The following is a 25,864-nucleotide window of genomic DNA, read 5'->3' as shown; positions in this document are numbered from 1 at the left end:
GGCCCCCCTCCACTACCGGGCTCTTCAGCGCCTGAAACACGCACACCTTCAATCCGGTGCCTCATACACGGACACGATCTCGCTGGATTCGGAAACTCGGGACGAGCTGCATTGGTGGATTTCGAATCTTCAGGCTTGGAATGGGAAGGCGATTTGCGGTCCGCGCCCGGACTTCACAATAGACTCAGACGCCAGTCTGCTCGGGTGGGGGGCCCATTGCGACGGAGTCTCCACCGGAGGACGTTGGTCTCAGGAGGAAGCCTCACTCCATATCAACGCCCTGGAGCTGTTAGCCAGATCTTTCGCCATCCGCAGTTTCGCCAAGGACATCGCCAGTGCCTGCATTCGCCTTCGTATGGACAATGTGTCTGCTGTCCGGTATGTCAACTTCATGGGAGGTACCCACTCCAGCATGTTGTCTCATTTGGCCAAGGAGTTCTGGTCTTTCTGTCTTAACCAGGAAATTTCGGTAGTGGCGGAGTATCTGCCTGGTCTGCAGAATGTCCAAGCGGACTGGAACTCTCGTTACCTCAGGGATGGCAGCGATTGGAAGTTAGATGGGCTGGTGTTCTCAGAAATCTCATCCATCTGGGGTCCATTCTATATCGACCTATTTGCCTCTCGGTTGAACGCTCAGCGGGTCTTGACTCAGGTGCGGTATCAACAAGCGGAGTTGGTGCTGATTGTGCCGTTTTGGACTTCCCAGTCGTGGTTTCCTCACCTGCTGGACCTACTCATCCTACCACCGATTCTTCTTCCAGACTACCCAGATCTTCTCCTAGACTCCGGAGGCGCGCGACATCCACTACTGTTAGAAGGGTCTCTCCGCCTGCTGGCATGCAGAATATCGGGCGCCTCAGCCAAAGCGAGGATCTTTCGGATGCAGCTCATAGACTCTTGGAACAGTCGTGGGCTCCGGGCACCAGGAGGGCCTATAGAGCGGCCTGGGGATCATGTTCTGGTTGGTGCGTGGCACGAGGTGTGGATCCCCTTTCAGCCCCTGTATCACACGTCCTAGAGTTTTTGACATCATTATTTGAGGAAGGTAAGGCGTATCGTACGATAAATCTCTTCCGGTCTGCGATTTCTTCCTTCCACCAGGGATTCGAAGGACGTCCTGCGGGTCAACATCCCCTGGTATGCCGTCTCCTTAAGGGATCTCGTATGTCTCGGCCTCCTCGGCCTCGTTTTTCTTCTACCTGGGATGTTTCCTTGGTTTTAGATCTTTTCTCTACTTGGCCATCTAATTCTCAACTTTCCCTTCGCCAGCTCTCGGCCAAACTGGTTACCCTCTTTTGCCTTATCTCTTGCAAGAGAGTCTCAGATGTCAGGGCTTTAGATTTTGACGCCAGGTCTTTTTCGCCGGAGGGAGTCACTTTCAATATTTCCCGTCGGACCAAGACACATATCCGTTCAGTTTCTTATCCCAGTTTTCCGGCTTTTCCGAACCTTTGCCCGGTCGATTGTCTCCGGGAGTATGAGGCTAGGACCTCCTTGCATAGATCTGCGGGGATCCCTCAGTTGTTTCTCTCATATCGACGTCCGTTTGCCCCGGTTTCTACTCCTACGCTGGCGCGTTGGGTTAAATGGACTATGTCCCTAGCAGGTGTGGATACCTCTGTCTTCACGGCCCATTCTACTAGGAGTGCTGCTTCCACCTCTATGTTGGTGTCTGGGGCTCGTCTAGAGGACATCATGAAGATCGCCGACTGGTCTCGGGCTTCTACTTTTAAGGAATTCTATTTTCGTCCGTCTCTACACGCTTTTTCTTCGGTTATTTTACAGCTTTAAACTTGCAATAAGAGCCTCTGTGTCTTGAAATAAAATTATGGGATTTTACTAGTTTATGACGTAAATTCATGATTTTATGAAAGACACGGAGGCGAGTATTGCCCTCCCTTTTAGGTATTTTCCCCCCCTTGGGTTATTGTTTATTATGATGTACAGTTTCTTTTGTGATATTCTGTATTATTGTGTTTTTTCTTGCTGATTTGTCGTGCTTGCACGTGTCGTCCAGATGGAGCATTCTCTTTCACATATTTTCTTTTCTTTGTAGGATGAATCCGCTGATGGATTATTCCCGCTCGTTTCTGTTATGTAGCTTCGGCCTGTTCCAGTTCTAAGGTTGCGGGATCAGAGGTCTACCTTTTTTCCAGAGGTTCCGGAAGAAGACTGCTGTTGTCTCTTCTGAGATGTTTCAAGTTCGTATGGTTCCGGTTTCATGCGGTTCAGTTTGGAGTATACAATGTCCGGTCCGGTTGGAGTGGCATCCGCCAAGAAAGAGGAAGTGTTAGGGGCTTGTGGACATTATATACAGGACTAAGGTGGGAGGGACGGTTGCTATGGTAATATGTAAATTTGTTTTCAGTTTTTCTTTGCTGCTGTGGCTTTCAGTAAAGAAAGATGATGCAATACTCGCCTCCGTGTCTTTCATAAAATCATGACTTTACGTCATAAACTAGTAAAATCCCATAATTTTGTTACTTTATGTGGTAAATAACTTTGGAATGTTTTTAATTATTCAAGCCATTCAGAAATTGTTTTCTTGTGACACATTGTACTTCATGTTATGGTAAATTTGAGTCAATATGTTTTACCATGATTTATTTTAAAAAATCCAAAAGTTAACGAAAATTTTTAAAAATTTAGTTTTCTAAATTTGAATCTCTCTGCTTTTAAAACAGAAAGTGATACCTCATAAAATATTTATTACTTAACATTCCCCATATGTCTACTTTATGTTGGCATCATCTTGTAAATGTCATTTTATTTTTTAAGACCTTAGAAGGCTTAGAATTTTAGAAGCAATTCTTAAAAATTTTACCCACTTTTTAAGGACCAGTTCAGGTCTGAAGTCACTTTGTGGGGCTTATACAGTGGAAACCCCCCATAAATGACCCCATTGTAGAAACTACACCCCTCAAGTTACTCAAAACTGATTTTACGATGACTTCCGGTTCTGGCGCTGGGATGTAAGGTGGTGTAGTGAGGAGCTCCGCTTCAACCTCTCCCCAGAACAGCACATAACTGCATATAAAGCTGTCAGCTGGCACTCGCGAGCAGTGGCTTCACGTTCCCTTCCTGCCCCAGACGTTTCTTCATGGAGAGATATCTGCTCCGGAGCGGCTGTAAGCCGGCGCACATGCAAGAGTGCCCAGGCGGAGGTGAAGGCAACATGGAAGAGCGCAAACGCCAAGAAAATCGCGAACATCGCAAAAATCGCGAGCATCGAGAAAATCGCAAACACCGCGAAAATCGTGAGCATCAAGAAATAGCGAACAGAGAGAAAATCACAAACATCGTGAAAATCGCGAACGATGCGAAAATTGGGAAAATAACGTGAATATATATGAGAAGGAAGCCCATTCCCCAGATTTGTTTGTGGAAGAGCAGGGACTGATATCTACTGGCAGCCTGGGGACCCTGATGGACTATAAGAAATTAGCAATTGAAGTAGATAAACATCTGGCCCCAGACATCAAAGACTCAATCATTACGGTGGTGTCAGCCTCACTTCAGGAGATACGTGCTGAAGTTGAATCTCATTCCCCTAGACTGGAAGAAATGAAGCAAAGAATTGTAGCTCTGGAAGAAGAAGCCACATGGACATACAATAAATTGGGAGTTATCTTGCGCGAAAACCTTATACTGCCTGATCGCATGGAAGACCTGGAAAATAGGTCGCGCAGGAACAACTTGCGAATCTTAGGGGTTCCTGAAACCATGAAACCTTCGCAACTACAGGACTTCTGTGAAGCAGAGATCCCAGCGGCCCTTGGTCTGACGGGCCTTAAGAGAGCGGAAAGAGCTCACCGTGTGGGACCTGCCCAATCTGTACTTCCAAAGCAAACAAGTAAGCCATCAGCTCAGGGGAATAGACCCCGGCAAGTTACCATCAAGAAGAAATCCTGAGAGCATTTTGTTCCAGAAAATCTCCCCGGTACTACATGGGGAAAAGCTGTTGATTTTTGCCTACTACTCCGCAGAGGTGGCAAAACAAAGAAGAGAATACAGCATGATTTGCTCTACGCTATACGCAAAGAAGATAAAATTCCAACAACAGTATCCTGCGACATTGAGGATCCAAATTGCAGGTGAAACTCTGTGTATCTTCAATTCACCAGTGGAAGCGCGGAAGTATGCCGAAGCCAAAGGCTGGATATCTGGGAAAGAGTCCGACACGACCAGCAACGTAAACAAGGGACACTTGCCAACCCTACGCCAGAATGGGGACAGGGATAGTCCTCATCATGCCACTCAGACACCTATTGCTGCGGAAAGTAGATGGACTGAATGGAGAAAAATTCAGTAGAAGGGACTGCAAGCCGCAGAAGCCAGATCATCCCCTAAGAGACAGAGATCTCATAGGCCGAACCGCTATGCTACCCTAACAGTGGACTGATAAGTATTGGGGGCATGTTGATATTGTAGAAATGCTGGCTATACATTTTGCTACCAGTATATATACACGTTTTGTAGAGTGTAAGCTTTGATAGTGCAGTAAGCGATAATTTGGGAGGGGGGAGGAGTGGAGTAATGTAGAACCTTAATTCCAGAAAAAAGTGAAGTCCAGAGATAGACATAGGATGAGTACTAGGAGGATAGGAAAAAGGAGACTAATCCAAAGGAAGGCCCTTTCCGTTAATATACTGTTTCGGTTTATGTTATTGCATTTATTTTTTGGCTGTGAAACTGTTTACTTCTATACTTTATGGATCTGGTTATCAACTTAAATGCCTATGGAGCTAGAGACAGATATTACGTTAGGGATGACACAAGAGGGAAGTACTATATATCTAAGATTTCTCTGCTTATATATATATCTTTGTCTGGACAACTAATAATGCGTATAGTCACTTGGAAGGTTTAAGGGACTCCACTCCCCAGAGAAGCGGATGATGGTTCTCCGCCATTTGAAGAGATTAAGAGCAGACGTTGCATTGTTACAGGAATCTCATTTAGGAGAAGAGGAATGGAAATATATGTGTATACTATGGGTGGGTTCCGTTTATGGCTCTCCAGAGCAGGGTAGATCTGCTGGTGTGCTTATCTTAATCCACAAATCTCTTCCACATAAGGTATTGGCTGTAACACCTGATGGGGATGGTCGCTTACTACACATGACCATTGAAACACCATGTGGACTATTAGAATTGTTTAATGTCTATGGGCCAAATTTCGACAATAAGGAATTCTTTCTTAAACTAGAAACTCAGGTGACCACTCAGATAGCAGGAATAAAATTAATTGGTGGGGATTTTAACTCTGTAGTGAATCAGGACATTGACAGGAGCCGAGACCATTTGTCGCATAAACATATTAGCAAGATGAGACACGAAAATATACTGGGCACATTTATAGAATTCACAGGGCTGGTAGACACATGGAGATACCTGCATCCGGAGGGAAGGGAATACTCGTTTCTCTCACATGCTAATGGCACCTGGTCCAGGATTGACTATATGCTGGTACAAAACACCCTTCAATACAGGGTCATCTCATCAGAGCTGAAAGATATAGTTATTTCTGATCATGCCCCATTAGTATTGACAATGGCAGGGACTCAAAGAAAGGGCAGTGATATTTAAGGGAGGTTTCCATCTCATTTAGCCAGAGATGAGAATTTTGAGAGGATGGTGGGGGAATACGACATGGACAATATGGGTCATAGAGAAAATGTTAACTTATTCTGGGACACTGCAAAGGCAGTCCTAAGGGGCAAAATCATTTCTTTTGTAGCGGGCAGGAAAAAAGAAATGTGGACTAGGTACAAACAGACTAGCTAGAAATTAGGTTGCGCATATGCCAATTATGTGAGATCCCCTTCAGCTGCTTACCTCCAAGATTGGAAAGAGGCCGAACAAGAGAATTTCTATAGAAAGGAATGGGAGGCCACCCTTTACAGGTATGGCAATAAATCGGGAAAGCCTTTCTAAAGATAAACCTCCTGTGACTCATATAGAGGCGTTAACTGATGAAAAGGGTAATAAAACCACAGACCCCCAGAGTATAAATAGAATCCTAGGTGATTTTTACAAAATGATACAAATGACCCCATACCGCAAACTACAATATTAGACCAGATACACATTCCTAAGGTATCAAGCGAACAGCTGGCTCTCTTGAATTCCCTAGTGACGGAGAGGGAGGTGTTAGATGCCATTGGGGCGCAAAAGTCATGCAAAGCACCGGGCCCAGATGGGCTGACGGGGGAATTTTATAAAATTTTAAAAGAGCAAATAGGGAACACCCTAACTTCAATGTTTAATTCTGGGAGATGGTGGTCTCCCACAGTCAGCCTCCTTAGCCTATATAAAACTCCTGCTCAAGTTGGGTAAAAATGAGTTACACCCAGGCTCCTATCGACCTATCTCACTAATAAATGTGGATGCAAAGATTCTGTCAAAGATTATGGCTGACAGATTGGGATCCTTTATACCTTCACTAATAATCCCTGTGCAGGTGGGGTTCACTCAGGGTAGAGAAGCTGTGATGAATATGCGAACGATTCTGGCGGTTCTGGACAGAGTTCAACACTGGCCCCGTCAGGGAGAGACTCCAGCTTTGCTGATGTTCGATGCAGAGAAAGCTTTTGATAATGTCAGATGGAGCTGGCTGGGATCAGTGTTGGACAAGATGGGATTTGAAGGCCCCTTTCGAAAATTACTTAGCCATATTTACAAGCACCCCCAGGCAAGGGTTCACACTGGTGGATACTTTTCACCGCCCTTCAATTTACAAAAAAGAGTACCAGACAGGGATTCCCCTTATCACCCTTGTTATTCAATTTAGCTATTGAACCCTTATCCTGATATCTTTAAACCTCAGATCTATTCAGAGGTATTAAAGTGAGAGATCAAGAGGTTAGGTTGGCACTGTTTGCTGATGATATTATTTTATTTTTAGATGACCCGATCACACATATACCAAAAATATTTTCTGCATTGACAGAATTTGGTACATATTCAGGATATAAGGTGAATCTATCCAAATGTGAACTGTTAGATTTAAACGGAAATACAAGCAGACATAACTTACTACACAAAACTTATGGAATAGCACCCCCAAGTGATCATATTAAATATCTAGGGATAAAGATAGGCAGACTTCCCTCCTCTCTATACAATCTGAACTACAAAACTCTGCTAGAAAGGATATTTTCTGACCTGAGAAGGTGGGCAAATCTTCCTCTCAACTTGGTGGGGAGATGTCACTTCGTCAAGATGTCATGCTTTGCCAGACTTTTGTACCCCTTAGAAACGATACCAGTATTGATTAAACACGAAGATATTACCGCACTAAACTCACATTTTGTCTAGTTTATTTGGGCAGGACGGAGACCCAGAATAGCCCTAGACATACTTATGAGAGCTAAAACAGACGGTGGAGTAAATTTCCCTAATATAAGGGGTTATAATCTTGCTTGTTTATTGCATCATATTTCGGATTGGAAAAGAAACACTAATTACTATTCAAATCTATCACTAGAAAAAGATATGGGTACTCCATGGGACCTGATGGCCTTAGTACATTCTAAGTTTTCCATCCTCCCGCAAATGATAAAACATTCTATCCTTTTCAGAGTCACGCTCATTACGTGGAAAGTAACACGTAAACTATTTAATCTTTTTTATTCATGTTCTAAACATCTCCGCTTGTGGGGTTCGCCAGAATTCCAGGAGGGAAACACGAGTCGCTTGTTCCAAAGCTGGAAAGAAAAGGGAATAAACAAAGTAGGGAACTTGATTCATGATAAGGAACCAAGATGGCTAACACTAGAAAAAATAAGTGCAAATTTTATCTTCAGGGACCCCAATACTTCCCTTAACGGCAAATAACGCACTACTGTAGGACAAAATTGTTAGATATTGCCAGAGAAGCCCCTCTAAATGCTTTTGATACTCTCCTTGCTTCCAATAATAAATACTCCATCTCAGATTTATATTCCTTCGTTAGATCCAAGCTGCTTTCGGGGACCATCCACTCCATACATAAAAGCTGGGCAAAGCAGTTGGATGAAGAAGATGTGGGAAGAGAGATAGTAGATGGGTGGATGGACTTTAGAAAGCATGTCATATCTGAAAATTGGAGGAAAACCCAATTGAAAATCATGCATAGGGCAATTTGTGCATTCAATTTGCCACCATCAATCCATATGCCACACAGGGAGACGCAGTGCCCAAAATGTCAAGAACAAAAGTCTGATTTGTACCATGGGTTGTGGAGCTGCTCTCAATTGAAGGCCTTTTGGGTCGACATTAATGCAATAATTAAAAGATCAAGCAATTTTATGTGTCCCATAGACTGCAAAATGGCATTGTTTCATTCATGCAGCGGGAGGCCTAGCTCGGCTACAGGCAGAGCCAAACATTTACCTCCCATAGCACATATCATTATTATGGCGGCAAAGAAATGCATATTAGGTAATTGGCTACTCCCACACCTCCCGAATTCTAACCAAGTAGCTTTGACCGTAAAAAAAAATACTATGGATACAACAGTTGCTAAGGATAAAGAAAAACAGACAAAAAGTTTTTTCAAAAAATGGAAATATTTTATTATATGTTATTGCACAGACAGCGAGAGGGAACAGCTGGTGGATCCCTTTAGATTCACTGAATAGTATTTGTTAGAAGAACTCAAAGGCACCTTAGGAAAATTAAAGAGGGAAGCTCCTAGGCAGCAGGCAGTTGGTATGAAAAGTAATATTCTGAAAGGTTTGTTACTTGACTACTTGATTACATATTGCTTTCTGTATTTTAAAGTAACAGACTCATAAAGAAATTTCAGTCATTAGAAATGTATATATTGTTTCATATAAAGCTGGATTGTTAACTCACAGTTATCATTGTTTGTTATGTAAAAATGTAAAATCCAATAAAATATTTTGGGAAAAAAATAAAAACAGTTCAGCTTGAGCATCTCGATGCAATGCTCGAGTCTCCTCCCCGCACATTTAATGGCTGCTAAGCAGCCAATAAACGTGCAGGTAAGTACTGCCTGTAATGCCGTAGCCATGTTGGTTACTGGCATTACAGTGATTGGCTGGCCGGAACGTGTCATCGGGTGCTATATAGGGAGAGCTGTGCTGAAGAAGGGAAAGATAGTGTAGGGAGTAAAAAAAAAATTTTTTAAGTTGAAAAACTTGTCAGAGACCCAAAAGTCCTTTTAAGGACTATTGTTGTGTGTGGCAGCAGCAATATATATTTTTAGCACAACCTGGCTAATTTGCTAAAACTTTACAGACCGAAAAGTCCTTTTAAGGACTATTGTGTGTGGCAGCAATATCTGTTTTTAGCGCATCCTACGCTAAATAGTGTGCAATAGTTAGGCCGCTGCAGACAGCGACATTATCTGTGCTACATCTCCTGTGTAACGTGTGCGCATCCCAAAAATATCTGTGACATCCAGTGTACTTTTTACATAGACGGTGTCCGCTGCGGACAGTGACATTACCTGGGGTACATCTCCTGTGTAACGTTTCCACATCCCAAATACCTGTGAAATTCCCTGTAATTTTTTATTAGCTGCTTGTGACATCAGCGACATTATCTGCGATTGTGAGCATGCTCAGTCATCGCCCTTGAAGAAGCGAGGTAGCGAAACCCGGGTCGGGCAGGAACGTGACGATCACTTTGTATTTTTATGCCTTTTGTCTACTGACCTGTTGTAAGTAGAATAAAACCTTTTAGAATAATATTCTCAAGGGTGCTTCACTATCTTGCCTATCTCCTTAAATCTTGTAGAGGAGGAGGTCTAGGAGGACCGTATCCTTTGGTTGTTGAGGAGAGGGGCTGACACCCTTGTACCATCCACCTGTAACCGGAATACATAGTTTCCAGCAGCGCGGTTCCAAAACCTATTGACTTGACTTTGCCAGTGTGAAACCTACCACACTATCCCGGGACCAGCAGCAGCGCAAGTAACTGTCCGTGTTGGGACACAGGACTGACTTTCTGTTTTATCTGTATTTTACCTGTACTTGTGACATATTTTCAAGCATATATAACATTTAATATTAAGAAGGCGAGCAGTAAGGGACAGGGAAGTGGCCGTGATGCTGATGGTGCATGCAGAGGCAGTGGCTCTGGGCGCGTTTAATTTGTGCCTGCTGCCAGAGCACAAGAAAAACAATCATCCACGATACCTAGCTTCATGTCCCAGTTTGCAGGGCGGCGCAGGACAACGCTCTCGAAGTCGGACCACTGCGACCAGGTGGTCAGTTGGATTGCAGCAGATAATACTTCCAGTCGGTTAAGAACCACCCTGTCTTCCACAAAGTTCAGTCTCAATAGCCAAGAGTCTGGTCAACACAATCCTCACCCTGATCCTCCTTCCTCCCACCAATCAGAGTCTTGCCAAACAAGTGATCCCACAGTCGGATATTCCGAGGAGCTATTTTCAGAGCCATTCCTTCATTTGGGCCTCTCGCCAAGCCCGCTTGAAGAGGGAAATGAGATCTTGTGCCCTGATTCCCAACCTCTTGAACATCCACAGTCACAAGAACATGACGGTGGGGAATGGCAATTAGTGGCACCGTGATAAGTGGGACGAACACCTGGGTCCACAATCTGTGTCTGCGGGTCACACCACTGACTCCTCTTTCTTACCCCAGGCATTTGAACACAAGCGCAAATACCCGGCAGCCACCCACCCACAGGCCATAGCACTAAATGCGCAACTTTCCAAATTACTGGCCCTGGAAATGTTACCATTTAGGCTTGTGGACATTGAGACCTTCCGCAGCCTGATGTCGGCGGCTGTCCCTCGTTACGCAGTCTCCAGCCACCACTATTTTTCACGGTGTGCCGTGCCCGCCTTACACCAGCATGTGTCCCGTAACATCACCTGTGCCCTGACCAACGCAGTTACTGGGAAGGTCCACTTAACCACTGACACATGGACAAGTGCTTTTGGCCAGGGACGCTACATTTCCCTGACGGCACACTGGGTGAAGGTTGTGGAGGCTGAGGCGAGTTGTACCCTGGGATGGCACAGGTGCTACCAAAGCCAAGGATTGCGGGCCCTACTTCCATCAGGGTTTCCGCCACCACCAACGTTAGTGGCTCCAACCCCCACTTCTCCTCCTCCACCTCCTCCTCCACTTCCACCTCAGAATTATCCTCTTGCAGCACCAGTCAGCCATCAGTCGGTAGCTGGAAGCAGTGAAGCACTGTAGTAGGGAAGCGTCAACAGGCCGTGCTTAAGATGATCTTCTTAGGTGACAAACAGCACACCGCCACAGAGCTGTGGCAGGGGATAAGAGACCAGACTGAGCTGTGGGTCTCGCCACTCAACCTAGAACCAGGCATGGTTGTGTCTGATAATGGCCGTAACTTGGTGACAGCTTTGGAGCTCGGCAAGCTCACACACATCCCATGCCTAGCCCACGTCTTCAACTTAGTGGTTCAGCGGTTTCTCAAAACCTACCCCAATTTGCGTGAGCTGTTAGTGAAGGTGCGCTGCATGTGTGCCCATTTCCGACATTGCAGCAGCGCTTACAATTGCCAGCTCACTGACTGTTGTGCGACGTGAGCATGTGCTGGAACTCCACATTCCACATGTTGGCCAGGCTTTGTGAGCAGCAGAGAGCAGTAGTGCAATACCAGCTGCAACATGGTCGTCGCCTTTTCAGTCTGCTTCCGCTCTTCACAAGTGAGGAGTGGGCATAGATGTCTGACCTCTGTGAGGTTTTAAGAAACTTTGGGGAATCAACACAGATAGTGAGCGGCGATAACGCTATTATCAGCGCCACCATCCCACTTCTGTGTCTACTCAAACGCTCGCTGCTCACAATTAAGGCTGAAGCTTTCCATGTGGACGAGGTGGAAATAGGGGAAGACATTACACAGGGTGATAGCCAGACCACACTCAGTTCGTCTTCTCAGCACAAATTGGATGATGATGAGGAGCAGGAGACGGTTGCCTCTGCTCCAGAGGGTAGTACCCATGGAAGTTTAATTCCATCTGATCAGCGTGGATGGGCAGAAGAGGAGGAAGAGGATGAGGAGATTCAGAGTCATCCTCCTGATGACGACAGCGAAGTCTTGCCTGTTGGGACTCTGGCACACATGGCTGACTTCATGTAAGGCTGCCTTTCCCGTGACCCACACGTTTTATGCATTTTGGACAACACCGATTACTAGTTGTTCAAAATTCTCGACCCCTGCTACAAAGAGAACTTCTCATCTCTCATTCCTGTGGTGCAGAGGACAAGCAAAATGGTGCAATACCAGAAGGAAGATCCTTGTGGAAAAATTTCTCCAAAAATTTCCAGCTGACAACGCTGGTGGCAGAGTACATAGTTCGTTGGGCAACCGAGGAGGGGAGATGAGGGGAACACACAGAAGTCCCAACAAAGGCAGGGCAACACTTTCCAAAGCCTGGGACATTTTCATAACACCCCGCCAGCACCCTCACCCTCACCCTGTTGCGCGGCCTAGTGTCACAGGGAGGCAAATATTTTGGAAGATGGTTAAGGAGTACGTAGCAGGCCGTGTCAGTGTCTTCAATGATGCCTTTGTGCCTTACAACTGCAGGGTGTCCAAGCTGGACACGTGGCACAAACTGGCACTCTACGCCTTGGAGAGGGGGTGTTTAGTGCTGCTGGGGACATAACTGATAAGCGCATCCTCCTGTCAACTGAAAATGCTGACAGGATTGCATCTGACTTCTCTACTCCACCAGAGGAAAGGGGCTGAACAAAAAAAGGAACTTTAAATGTTTTTTGTATAATGTACTGAATACACTGTATTCCCATGCACCCCTTCCACCACAAAAAAGGGTATATGGTTCAATCTTCCTTTTCTCATCCTCCTCCTCCTCTTCCATCATATCAACATGTTATTAGTCTGCCCTCTCTCCTAATGTTGAAGAGGGTCAGATCACCTACAGCCCCTCGCATATAATGCTTTAGAGGGTCAGCTCACCAGCAGGCCCTCACCTACAATCTTTTAGAGGGCCAGCTCACCTGCAGGCCCTCACATGTAATGTTTTAGAGGGTCAGCTCACCAGAAGGCCCTCACCTACAATCTTTTAGAGGGTCAGCTCACCTGCAGGCCCTTGCATATAATGTTTTTGAGGGTCAGGTCACCAGCAGGCCCCTGCCCATAATGTTTTACAGGGTCAGCTCACCAGCAGGCCATCAACCATAATTATTTCAATGGTTAGCTCAGCAGTAGGCACTCGCCCATAATTTGTTTGATGCTCAGAACAGCAGCAAGAACTCGCCCCTAATGTTTTAGAGAGTCAGCTCTGCAGCAGACCCTCACCCCTAATGTTTTAGATGGTCAGCTCATCAGCAGGGCCTCGCCCATAATGTTTTAGAGGGTCACCAGCAGGTCCTTGCTCCTAATGTTTTTAAGGGTCACCAGCAGGCCATCAATCATAATTTTTAAAGGGTGTATGATGCCCTCCTTTATGTGTAATAAAGTGTGTACTGGAGTGCCGATTCCTTGTAATTTTTGGAAGCCCTTTCACATAGTGCATAGGCTTTATGAGTGTAGGAGTCCCACTACCTGAACAATTGTACCACAATGTAAATGAGGCCCTCCATTATGTGATATACAGGTTGTATCAGAGTGCCTCTTCCTTGTAATTTTTGGCAGCAATTTCACTTTATATTCAAGTAAATATACAGGAAAGAATGTTTCCTAACAATTTTTCCTCTAAAATCCATTTTATCTTCGGTTTTGTGGGTATTATTGTCAGTCTGTAAAAGTGGTGTACTACTCAGACAATATCGTTCCCAGCAGCAACCTGGGAGTCCAAGATGCATCCAGACATCCTCCCTATGCTGTTCCCGAACCATTTTGGTGGTGTTTCCATCAATTTCTGACCTTTTACTATGAACCAGACACCTTCCCCTCTACAGAGTAGGGGGTGCCTGGTTTAATGCTTGGGTTCTCCCATTGACTTCCATTGTGCTCGGGTGCTCAGTAGCGCACCCGAGCATCCCAAGGTGTTCGACCCGACCACCTGAACACCTGTGCACATTGGTGCTCGATCAACACTATTGGTCAACCCAAAAGGCATGATCAGGTTCTCAAAGTGACCCTCTGGGGTATTAAAAGCCGTCCTCCATTCATCCCCTTCCTTGATCCTGACCAGAATATATGCCCCCCTTAAGTCCAACTTGGAGAACACCATGGCATCAACAATCTGGTTAAACATATCAGGAATCAAAAGAAGGGGTTAAGGATCACAGGCAGTACTCTGATTGAGCTCATGGAAATCCAGACATGGCCTAAGATTTCCGTCCTTTTTTTTAACAAAGAAAAACCCAGGCTTCCACTGGAGATTTGGAAGGTCTTATGTGTCCTTCAGCCAAACTCCCGGTAATATACTCTCTCATGGACGTTCTTTCGGGTCCAGAAAAGTTATGCAACCTAGATTTGGGAATAAGGTTGATAGGAAAATCATATTCCTGATGCGGAGGTAAATCCTGGCATCCACTTTCAGAAAATACATCGGCAAAATCAGATATAAAAAAAAGGTAATGTTTTAGTGGTTAAGCAGAAAAAGATGTATTCAGACAATTGGCAACACAATAATCACCCCAATTCAGAATCTGTCTAGCTTGCCAATCGATGGTTGGATTGTGCTTGCTTAACCATGGTAAACCCAGAACCAACAGAGCAGGGAGACCCTCCAACACAAAACACAAGATGAATTCCTGATAAAAGTCACCCACTCTTAATCGGATGTCATGCACCATCTGAGATAAACATTTCTGAGTAAGAGGTGCAGAATCAATAGCAAAAATGGAAATGTTTTTCTCTAATGAACTTGGAGACAACTCGTGAATACGGATGAACTGAGCATTAATCAGGTTGACCACTGCCCCACTGTTGATAGACACCTCAGTCCCCACAGTCTTAAACTCTAGCGCCACCTTGGCAGTCAGGAGGAATTGGGTACTACTAGTCAAAGACAAATGCATGTTCAATGACTCTCCTCTCACCCCTCCAAGAGTCAGATGGGAATTAGACATCCCCCTTTTTTTTCTTTTTGACACTGAATGCATGGACATAAATCGTTAAAATATCAGTTTTGACTGCAGAAAAAACATATTCCCTTCCTATGACTAATACGCTTAAAAGCAGATGCAGGAGTAGCTCCCCCTAATTGCATGGGTTAATCCCAAGACATAAACCCAGGAGTATCTTCACCCAAAATGCCAGAGATAGATGATATGTTATGTGATAGTACGTCCTGAGAGTGGGGGCCCCTAGATCTCTCTCTCAGGCGTCTATCAATGCATACTGGAAGAGATATAGCGGCTACCAGAAATTCAGAGTTCTCATGAAAGGCCAAAGCGTCCTTCAGCCTCTCTAATAATCCCTGACAAAACTGACTAAGGGGAGCCGGATCGTTCCACTGAGTGTCCGTAGCCCACCTCCCACCACCTGCGCGACAGTCATGCGGAGGTCAGCTACCTCCAAAGACAGCCCCTGCAGCTGTCCAGCAATAGGATCCATGGCTGTACTGAAACAAGCAAAATTACGGTTTTGGCAGTTTATAATTTCACGCTCGTGTGTGGGAGGAAAACACCACACCAAGTATAGGAGGAGAAGGCGATACCGGAATAAGGCCTGGAAACTAGGTAAGGAAGATGGACACCTCCTAGAGAAAACCCTAACTCCAGTCCTGACTGACTACCAGTATGAACAGGCCCCAAAGGTAGGCAAATTCATACACCGGATACCTAGAATCCTATCTCACCCTATAGAACCCTGGAACTAATGTCAGGACTGAGTCTACCTGTTCCTCCAACGGGAAGGACAAACAGGAGTCTCCCTCAGGCCTAATGACAAACAACAGGGAAAGGCAACACACACAAATATATAAACAAAATACAAAAGGGGAAGGAAACACTTATCTACAATGAAGCTTTGGTAGCACCAGAAACTCAGCCGAGAACCAGACACAAGTTAACCACATGTCCAACAGAAGCTTTAAACAGCATAGCATAGTGGGAGAAACAACAATAAATAGAGAAGGTTAAATGACCATAATAGCCACACCTGGGGAAAGAAGGTGTGGCAAGCACCAGAAACAACACAAACGTCATTTGATCCAAACAGAAAACATGTCAGATCAAACCACGTGTTGCCAGTCTCACCAATCTCCTGCCACCTGTTGCGGGAACGTCCATGACAGGAAAGCCCTGAACATAATTTGAATGCAGCCTAATTCTAATTTATATTATGGGGAGAGGTGCACTTTAATAGCGTTATGCATCAGATGAGAAACATGTTCAGGGATAAAATGGAAATATGAAAAAGTGTACAGGTTACCATGATACTGAGCTTTTATTCTATAGTCTACAGATCCTGTGCAAGCAGCTTTTCATTCTGGTTTTTCAGTGTTATACTGTGTGCCCCCTAGAACACCAGTACCTTCTTTACATCTGCAGTACCCCAGACCCCGCAGTATATGCAATTCCTGTTATCTTATTATGTATTGTAATGTTATGTATTTTTCTATTTTGGTCATTCATTCCAGCAAGAGGAGGAATGGTTGGCGGAAACAGGGCTTTTCCTCCCCTCTTAGTAGGCATGGACTAGTCCAGCTTCCTGCCAGGAGGGGGAGTTCCGATTCAGACAAAAAAGGCAGAGGAAATACATGCCAGAGGTTCAACTGCTATGAACCTTATATCATTCTCCTGTGAGACCAACACTCCAGAGCACAACGGGTCAATTGCCCCCCCCCCCTTCCCTTGAGAATATATTGAGAGAGAGGGCTTCTGATCGCCCATATACTCACATGATCCGATCACCTGAATCAAGTCATTGCGCAGAGTGCACTGACGTCACACGCTGCCTGCAGATTCGCACCAGACCAGTCAATTTTTGTTTGCAGGTGCGCGGCCCGGCGAGAAATGGAAGGAAGGAGCAGCTCCGACCGAGCAGGAGGAACAGACTCAGTCTCAGGACTCTAAGGAGCTGCGCTGAGGTAGTGTCACTGTCAACTTGGTCTGAGACTGAGACTGAAGACTTTGCTGGCGCCGGGGAATGGGGATTGCTGAAACTGAAAGGGCCGGGGGGAAGTTTGTTCATGGGGGGAGTAGTAGGGGACTGACTGTAATAACTAGGGTAGGGGGGAAATTAGGTACTACTAACTGGTCTGTGCTGCCGGGGATTGCTGAAAGGGGTTAATAAATACTATGAATGGGGGACTGCTGAGAGGGGTTAATAACTATTGTGAAAGGCCCTTCACAGTAGTTATTAACCCCTTTCAGCAGTACCCCATTCACAGTATTTATTAACCCCTCGGGAGACTGCTGAAAGGGCTTAATAAATACTGTGTGAAGGGGGGACTGTCTGACTCCAGTTCACCCCCTGGCCCCTCCACAAGTTCTTCTCTTCCCCCCTTCCCCCCATAACAGTGTCCACAGATGCCCCAAATGTCTCCAAAACTGTTAAATAATAAAGTTATATGTGTTTAAATGTCACCTATTTGTTTGTAATTTTTTTAATCCGTAATTTGGAAAGACAAATGTGACTGTTTTTGAATAAGGTTAGAGCTGTACGATAGGTTAAATAAAATAGTCTGTTCTATAAGCACCCCATTATTTTCTGTCAGCCGCCACAAAACAATCTAGAAGTGCCCCTCCCGAGACCAGGCTCTGGATCCGCCACTGCTCCAGAGAGACCTTCAGTATTCAGAACACTGCTCCCAGAGAAGTATCAGTGTGAAAAGACAGCAGAGTGATCAGTGAAATGATAACTATGCAGACACTGCAGGTCACTGCAAGGACACTCAAGGTTAGGGACTATGGCTCAAACACCCATCACCCAAACCACATCCAGGCCAAACTAACTCCAAACCTGTGTCATAGTGGACACCTATATCCACAAGTGCCTGCTAGTTCTATTAAACTGCCACACAACCAGTCACCCTACCTCCTCATCTGGTGCCAAAATCTGCACTTTGTGCTTACTAAGTAAAAGAGACCTTTATATGTTTAATTCTTAGCGTAATTCTTCAAACTACTTTTCCACTGCACCTATCCCCAGGGAGCAATGGTCTGAGGGAGTAAGCCGTGTCACAACACAGTCATAACGGCCACTACCACTCCCATCCTTTACACCAGCTCCTCAGAGTATTGCTGCACATCTATCTCATTATTGTGTACTTTTGTTAAAATGAAACTTGTATTTCAACAATTAAAACCTTTGGGTTGAAAGTTAAAAACCCAGCTTGCTATTATTGCTCTTTTGTATCACCTAACTTTAGAAAAAGAGGACGAGCAGGAGGTGTGCACTGCCTTAATTCATCCCATCTCTATTGTAGGTATTTCTCCCTCTATTTCAAATCTACATAATGGTGAGTATCTACTATGCTAACGAAAGCTTGCAATTAAGACTGCCAAAACACTGCCCCCTACTGCTCATCCCCTGTTGCTACAGTTAGGTGATGCAAAAGAACAGTGACAGAAATCTGGGTTTTTAACCCTTTCTGGACTTCCGCCATACATTTACAGCGTAAGTTTAGTCTTTATAAATGGCGGCCACCGCGTTTTTAAAAGCAGACACCTGGGGGTGATGTCTGAGTTTGGCGATAATGCTGATAGCAGACATAAAGCCTTGAGCTACCATGGTCAAATGTGACCATGGCATCTTAAGCAGCTTTCCCCTGGAGCTCTGTGCTCCCTGGGCTTGAATGGCTCCCCAGCCTGGCTATTAGGGGAGTTGTTGGTTGTAAATAGAGATGAGCGAACTTCTGTTTTAAGTTCGGCGTCTAAAGTTCGGCTTCTGGTTAGCGGAGGATCCTGATATGGATTCCGAATTCCGTTGTGGTCTGTGGTAGCGGAATCAACAATGGCCATTATTGATTCCGCTACCACGGACCACAACGGAATTCGGAATCCATATCGGGATCCTCCGCTAACCGGAAGCCGAACTTTAGACGCCGAACTTAAAACAGAAGTTCGCTCATCTCTAGTTGTAAACAAAATCACAGAAATATAGTGGCCAGTATGGGGGAACTGCTCAGACCCCAAACACTGTAGCGTGTTTCTCATTGGGGGAGCAGTCCCACCGCATGTGGAACGCAGCAAACCATCCCCAGCAAAAAATGCGTACAATGGAGGATGCCGGCGCGGTCCACATGCACCACAAAGGCATCCTACACAAAATGAAGCATTGTGCGGAGTTGTTGGTTGTCACTTAAAGCCCTGGTCTCTCTGAAGAAAACAGGGCTTTTAGAGCTGTAGTTCCAATGAAGCCCTGCAAAAATCAGAAAACTGTGGTGGAATTTTTTTTTTTTTTTTCAATTTCACCCTATTTTGAATTTTTCCCAGCTTCCCACTACATTGTATGCAATGTTGAATGGTGCCATTAGAAAGTACAAATTTCCCTACCAAAAACATTATGGCTCCAGGAAGGTTGGGAAAATGGAAAATCAGTGCATCATCAAGAGGTTAACTTGAACCACAAAGGTTTCAGTTGTTGAAATAAACAACATTTTATTTTGCCAACAACACACAATAATTAGATAGATGTAAAGAGGGGTCAGTTTTTCTTACAAAGCCCCTGAGAAGCAGTCAATGTACCACTGGTAGAAGCCACGGCTCCTATCTATAAATGCACATGTAGTCCATTACATTTACATATGTTCTGGTATTCAAAAAGGATATATAGATGAGTCTAATTAAAGAAGTAATTAATCCACATAATTCTATATAAGACCCTTAAAACTGTTATGTTTAATATATCAATCTAAAACCTATTACCCAAACTATGATTGGATTACAGTGCCAATCATTCACCCTGATAGTTCAAAGATACAAAAAATAAAGATAGAAATGAGATAACCATACAGAGAGGAGCGGGCCGGGGTCCTGGGGGAGGGGGATCAACTTATCCTGTATATCCCTACTGTACCCCTCAGCCCAGAGAAGAATCCCAATGGTGGAGACTCTCTGTCCACGTTCCTTGGCTAGATAGCCCTAAATTAACATAAAGGTGTTTGGGGGGTGAAACCCCCAAGATCCCGACGCGTTTCCCCCAACAAAGTGGGTTCCTCAGGGGGTCAGGATGTTGGGTATAATCAAATAGTTAACACATGATAGCCAAAAAGACGAATAAATAACAATAAAGAAATAACGAATAGTACAGGAGGGTCGCAAAAATAGACAGAAAAATGGATATAGACAGATGTAAATAAAGAAGATTTCAATATCTGTCTCACTGTTTGGAAGTCTACCAGAATTAGGATTAGGCATCTACAGGGGGTGGCACGCGTCTGGTGTTTGGAGGTCAAGTATCAAGCAGCCAGTATCATTCTGTCGTCTTCCAAACAGTGAGACAGATATTGAAATCTTCCTAATTTACATCATTTTTCTGTCTATTTTTGCCACCCTCCTGTACTATTCATTATTTCTTTATTGTTATTTATTCGTCTTTTTGGCGATCATGTGTTAACTATTTGATTATACCCAACATCCTGACCCACTGAGGAACCTACTTTGTTGGAGGAAACGTGTCGGGATCTTGGGGGTTTTACCCCCCAAACACTTTTAGGGTAATTTAGGGCTATCTAGCCGAGGAGCGTGGACAGAGAGTCTCCACCATTGGAATTCCTCTCTGGGCTGAGGGGTACAGTAGGGTTATACAGGGTAAGTTTATCTCCCTCCCCCGGGACCCCGGCCCGCTCCTCTCTGTATGTTGATCTAATTTCTATCTTTATTTTTTGTATCTTTGAACTATCAGGGTGAATGATTGGCACTTATATAGAATTCTGTGGATTAATTAAAATACTTTTTACCAGTGTCATTTACTATTTTGATGATGAAGAAGCTTGTGTAAGTTAGTGTGATTGTAATTAACATTTTACATTAAATAATAATTGAATAACATCAAAGCAGTGTCAATAGAAGCCCCCATAGCTGCATACAATGTGCCAGGAATGACTAATTTTTCTCACATAACGGCAGTTGCTGACTAACATGAGTTAGTTGTATTGCCTCAAGCAAGACAAACATGAAGTAACGCTAGGGCGCTGTGAACAGCACAGAGTTGTGGAAAGCAGCCTATAGTTGACTTTATGACTGGCCACAGTCCACACTTTGTTACTTTTGCTGTGACTCACTCTTGTGGTGGTGTCAGAGATTTATCTGCTCTACCTGGGCTCCAGGCAGTACCCCCCAACATTTTTTTGGAAACTCTCATACAAGCTGCGAGAGTAGGCAAGTATGCATTACAGAAATACATGGGCTTTTTCTGTACTAAACTATGTATATGTAACAGACCCTTTACCTGGACCTGCTGTGGTGGTTGCACACTCTCCAAAGCTCCTCTCAGTCCAAGTGCAGCAGCAGCCCCGACTTCAGCAATCAGGTTGTGCCCACAGGCATGCCCTATCCCAGGCAGAGCATCATACTCGCACAGGAAGCCTACATGCAGACAAGGGCTGTTAGTGGCTTCAGAGGTCCACTGTGCTCGAAAGGCAGTATCCAAATGGTAGTGGGCTTGTACCTCCCATGCCCGGCTGGAGAAGAAGCTTGTAAGGAGTTGATGAGCTGTGTGTTCCTTATAAGCCAGCTCTGGAGTCTTCCATATGTCCTGGCTCAGGGCATGTAATTTCTCAGACTCTTGCTCTATCACATCGCATACTTGCTGCTTGCACTGCTTTAGAAGAGCCATCTCAGATCTATCTCTAGAAATATATTGTATACAGGGCACTCAAGAGACCGTGACCATGTGGGACGCCGCTACCCACTTCTGTTTCGGCGGGACGCCGCTGCAACCAAGTGTGGGACATCTGATTTTTTGGTCTATAACTATCGATACTCAGGTATTTATTTCAAAGGCTGCACACAAGTATTAGATTGAATGTTTCAGTGACTGCGATACTGAAGAACATCGTATAGTTTGCTTGTTATAGCATTAAGGTTCGCTCTCTATGACATTCAATACCTAGTGGACTTTTTAATAGTTGGAACCATTGCGATCACATTCACTATAGATTACCTACTGTTCAATATTATATATGTAAATGTATAATGACGCAAGGTGACTCTTTTTCATTCTAATTTAACATTGCACTATATTGCCTATTTATTTGTTTTAAATTAATAAAACTACATAATTGTTGCAACCACATGGTCACGGTCTCTTGAGTGCCCTGTATACAATATATTTCTATTTTTCACAGTATTGAGGGAGTGGTCTCAATTTTACAGGTGCACCTACTGGTGCCCATTTTCCCTAGTGCGATATCTTATTCATCTAACTATCAGATCTATCTCTGCCTCTCGTACACTGCTCTCTGTCACAAACGTTAGTTCTGCTGTAAGATAATGATGAGGACTGCCTGAGGGTGACAGCTTTCTACAGCTACAGTGTACCTGGAGGCTGGCTCTGTGCCAAAGCATGCAGAATATTACACTCTGTGCCCCCTGTAGCTATAGGACAGTGCTGTAGAAAGCAGCCTGTTACTCTGGTTTTTCCACACTATTACACTCTGTGCCCCCTGTAGCTATAGGACAGTGCTGTACAGGGAGTGCAGAATTATTAGGCAAGTTGTATTTTTGAGGATTAATTTTATTATTGAACAACAACCATGTTCTCAATGAACCCAAAAAACTCATTAATATCAAAGCTGAATATTTTTGGAAGTAGTTTTTAGTTTGTTTTTAGTTTTAGCTATTTTAGGGGGATATCTGTGTGTGCAGGTGACTATTACTGTGCATAATTATTAGGCAACTTAACAAAAAACAAATATATACCCATTTCAATTATTTATTTTTACCAGTGAAACCAATATAACATCTCAACATTCACAAATATACATTTCTGACATTCAAAAACAAAACAAAAACAAATCAGTGACCAATATAGCCACCTTTCTTTGTAAGGACACTCAAAAGCCTGCCATCCATGGATTCTGTCAGTGTTTTGATCTGTTCACCATCAACATTGCGTGCAGCAGCAACCACAGCCTCCCAGACACTGTTCAGAGAGGTGTACTGTTTTCCCTCCTTGTAAATCTCACATTTGATGATGGACCACAGGTTCTCAATGGGGTTCAGATCAGGTGAACAAGGAGGCCATGTCATTAGATTTTCTTCTTTTATACCCTTTCTTGCCAGCCACGCTGTGGAGTACTTGGACGCGTGTGATGGAGCATTGTCCTGCATGAAAATCATGTTTTTCTTGAAGGATGCAGACTTCTTCCTGTACCACTGCTTGAAGAAGGTGTCTTCCAGAAACTGGCAGTAGGACTGGGAGTTGAGCTTGACTCCATCCTCAACCCGAAAAGGCCCCACAAGCTCATCTTTGATGATACCAGCCCAAACCAGTACTCCACCTCCACCTTGCTGGCGCCTGAGTCGGACTGGAGCTCTCTGCCCTTTACCAATCCAGCCACGGGCCCATCCATCTGGCCCATCAAGACTCACTCTCATTTCATCAGTCCATAAAACCTTAGAAAAATCAGTCTTGAGATATTTCTTGGCCCAGTCTTGACGTTTCAGCTTGTGTGTCTTGTTCAGTGGTGGTCGTCTTTCAGCCTTTCTTACCTTGGCCATGTCTCTGAGTATTGCACACCTTGTGCTTTTGGGCACTCCAGTGATGTTGCAGCTCTGAAATATGGCCAAACTGGTGGCAAGTGGCATCTTGGCAGCTGCACGCTTGACTTTTCTCAGTTCATGGGCAGTTATTTTGCACCTTGGTTTTTCCACACGCTTCTTGCGACCCTGTTGACTATTTTGAATGAAACGCTTGATTGTTCGATGATCACGCTTCAGAAGCTTTGCAATTTTAAGAGTGCTGCATCCCTCTGCAAGATATCTCACTATTTTTGACTTTTCTGAGCCTGTCAAGTCCTTCTTTTGACCCATTTTGCCAAAGTAAAGGAAGTTGCCTAATAATTATGCACACGTAATATAGGGTGTTGATGTCATTAGACCACACCCCTTCTCATTACAGAGATGCACATCACCTAATATGCTTAATTGGTAGTAGGCTTTCGAGCCTATACAGCTTGGAGTAAGACAACATGCATAAAGAGGATGATGTGGTCAAAATACTCATTTGCCTAATAATTCTGCACGCAGTGTAGAAAGCAGCCTGTTACTCTGGTTTTTCCACATTATTACACTGTGTGCCCCCTGTAACTATAGAACAGTGCTGTAGAAAGCAGCCTGTTACTCTGGTGTAGCTATAGGACAGTGCTGTAGAAAGCAGCCTGTTACTCTGGTGTAACTATAGGACAGTGCTGTAGAAAGCAGCCTGTTACTCTGGTGTAGCTATAGGACAGTGCTGTAGAAAGCAGCCTGTTACTCTGGTGTAGCTATAGGACAGTGCTGTAGAAAGCAGCCTGTTACTCTGGTTTTCCCACACTATTACACTGTGTGCCCCCTGTAGCTATAGGACAGTGCTGTAGAAAGCAGTTATAGTTGACTTCATTACTGTTCAGACCTTGTTACTTTGTGCTGGGATTAATCTGGTGGTGTCAGAGATTTACCTCCTCTGCCCGGGCTCCAGGAAGTGTTCCCCTCTCCCAATATTAGGAAACGTGCATACAATCTGAGAGAGTAGGCATTAAACAAAGACATATGTATTCTTACAAGTCTACAACTGTACTAAACTATGTATATGTAACATCAGACCCTTTACCTGGACCTGCTGTGGTGGTTGCACACTCTCCAAAGCTCCTCTCAGTCCAAGTGCAGCAGCAGCCCCGACTTCAGCAATCAGGTTGTGCCCACAGGCATGCCCTATCCCAGGCAGAGCATCATACTCGCACAGGAAGCCTACATGCAGACGAGGGCTGTCAGTGGCTTCAGAGGTCCACTGTGCTCGAAAGGCAGTATCCAAATGGTATTGGGCTTGTACCTCCCATGCCCGGCTGGAGAAGAAGCTTGTAAGGAGTTGATGAGCTGTGTGTTCCTTATAAGCCAGCTCTGGGGTCTTCCATATGTCCTGGCTCAGGGCATGTAATTTCTCTGACTCTTGCTCTATCACATCGCATACTTGCTGCTTGCACTGCTTTAGAAGAGCCATCTCAGATCTATCTCTGCCTCTCGTACACTGCTCTCTGTCACAAACGTTAGCTCTGTTGTAAGATAATGATGAGGACTGCCTGAGGGTGACAGCTTTCTACAGCTACAGTGTGTCATGTTATATAGGATACAGTGAAAATCTAAACTCCACCCACACCACTCTCTCTGCCTACTTAATCAATCCGCCCTAAACTACTGCCACCAACTGGGTGATAGTCCCTATCCTGCACAGGATCTAACCTCTGGGAAAGGGTAGGAAACACAAAACTGTGACAGAGCCAAAGAGTGACAAACCAAAGAGTCGAAAACACAGCATGGTCAGATACCAGGGGGTAACATCAAAGAAAGTGTCAGATACACAGCAGAGTCAACAATCAGAGGCAAAGTCACTTCAGGCAGGAGATCAGTGAACTAGGAACCAAGGAAGTGGCACAAGAACGCTTGTGAGATAGAAAGACCAATCACAGGCAACTGTGGCCAGAAGTTGCTTGTTTAAATACCCTGATGGAATGATAGGCTGACCTGCCCTACTGTAAGTGGTTGCCACAGTGATGGATTGGCACTGGCGGCATCGCATTAGAGAGGCCAGACTCACTTTGGTAACACAGATAGATAAGTACATGACACAGTGAACCTGAAAGCTGTCTCTGTGCCAAAGCATGCAAAATTTTACAACCGCTTCCTTCTGGGAACTGTAGTCAGTCAGGAGAACACTATGCTTGGCATTACCATCCCATGGACTTCAATTCCCAGAATTAACCTAGGAGGTTATTTATCTTCTCTCCCTCTCTAGAGATCATTCTTGGAATACACATGCTACCACTGCTATCTTAATAAATACCTAGTGATTAT

The 25,864-nt window shown here is 44.6% G+C and overlaps 1 protein-coding gene across 1 annotated transcript in view; it reads right to left on the bottom strand.

Moving 5' to 3' along the window:
• Positions 1 to 22,369, bottom strand: part of LOC120999186 (peptidase M20 domain-containing protein 2-like) — a 220,623-nt gene extending 198,254 nt beyond the window's left edge. The window contains exons 1-2 of the mRNA XM_040430062.1: positions 22,253 to 22,369; positions 21,264 to 21,661 (exon numbers count right to left, since the gene is read on the bottom strand). Of these exons, the coding sequence (XP_040285996.1) occupies positions 21,264 to 21,650 (387 nt within the window). The 5' untranslated portion in view covers positions 21,651 to 21,661; positions 22,253 to 22,369. The remainder of the gene's footprint in view (positions 1 to 21,263; positions 21,662 to 22,252) is intronic.
• Between the last annotated feature and the right edge of the window lie 3,495 nt (positions 22,370 to 25,864).

The sequence above is a fragment of the Bufo bufo genome, chromosome 4, assembly GCF_905171765.1.
Source record: "Bufo bufo chromosome 4, aBufBuf1.1, whole genome shotgun sequence".
Classification (NCBI taxonomy): Eukaryota; Metazoa; Chordata; class Amphibia; order Anura; family Bufonidae; genus Bufo; species Bufo bufo.
This window is presented reverse-complemented; position numbering and strand designations above follow the sequence as displayed.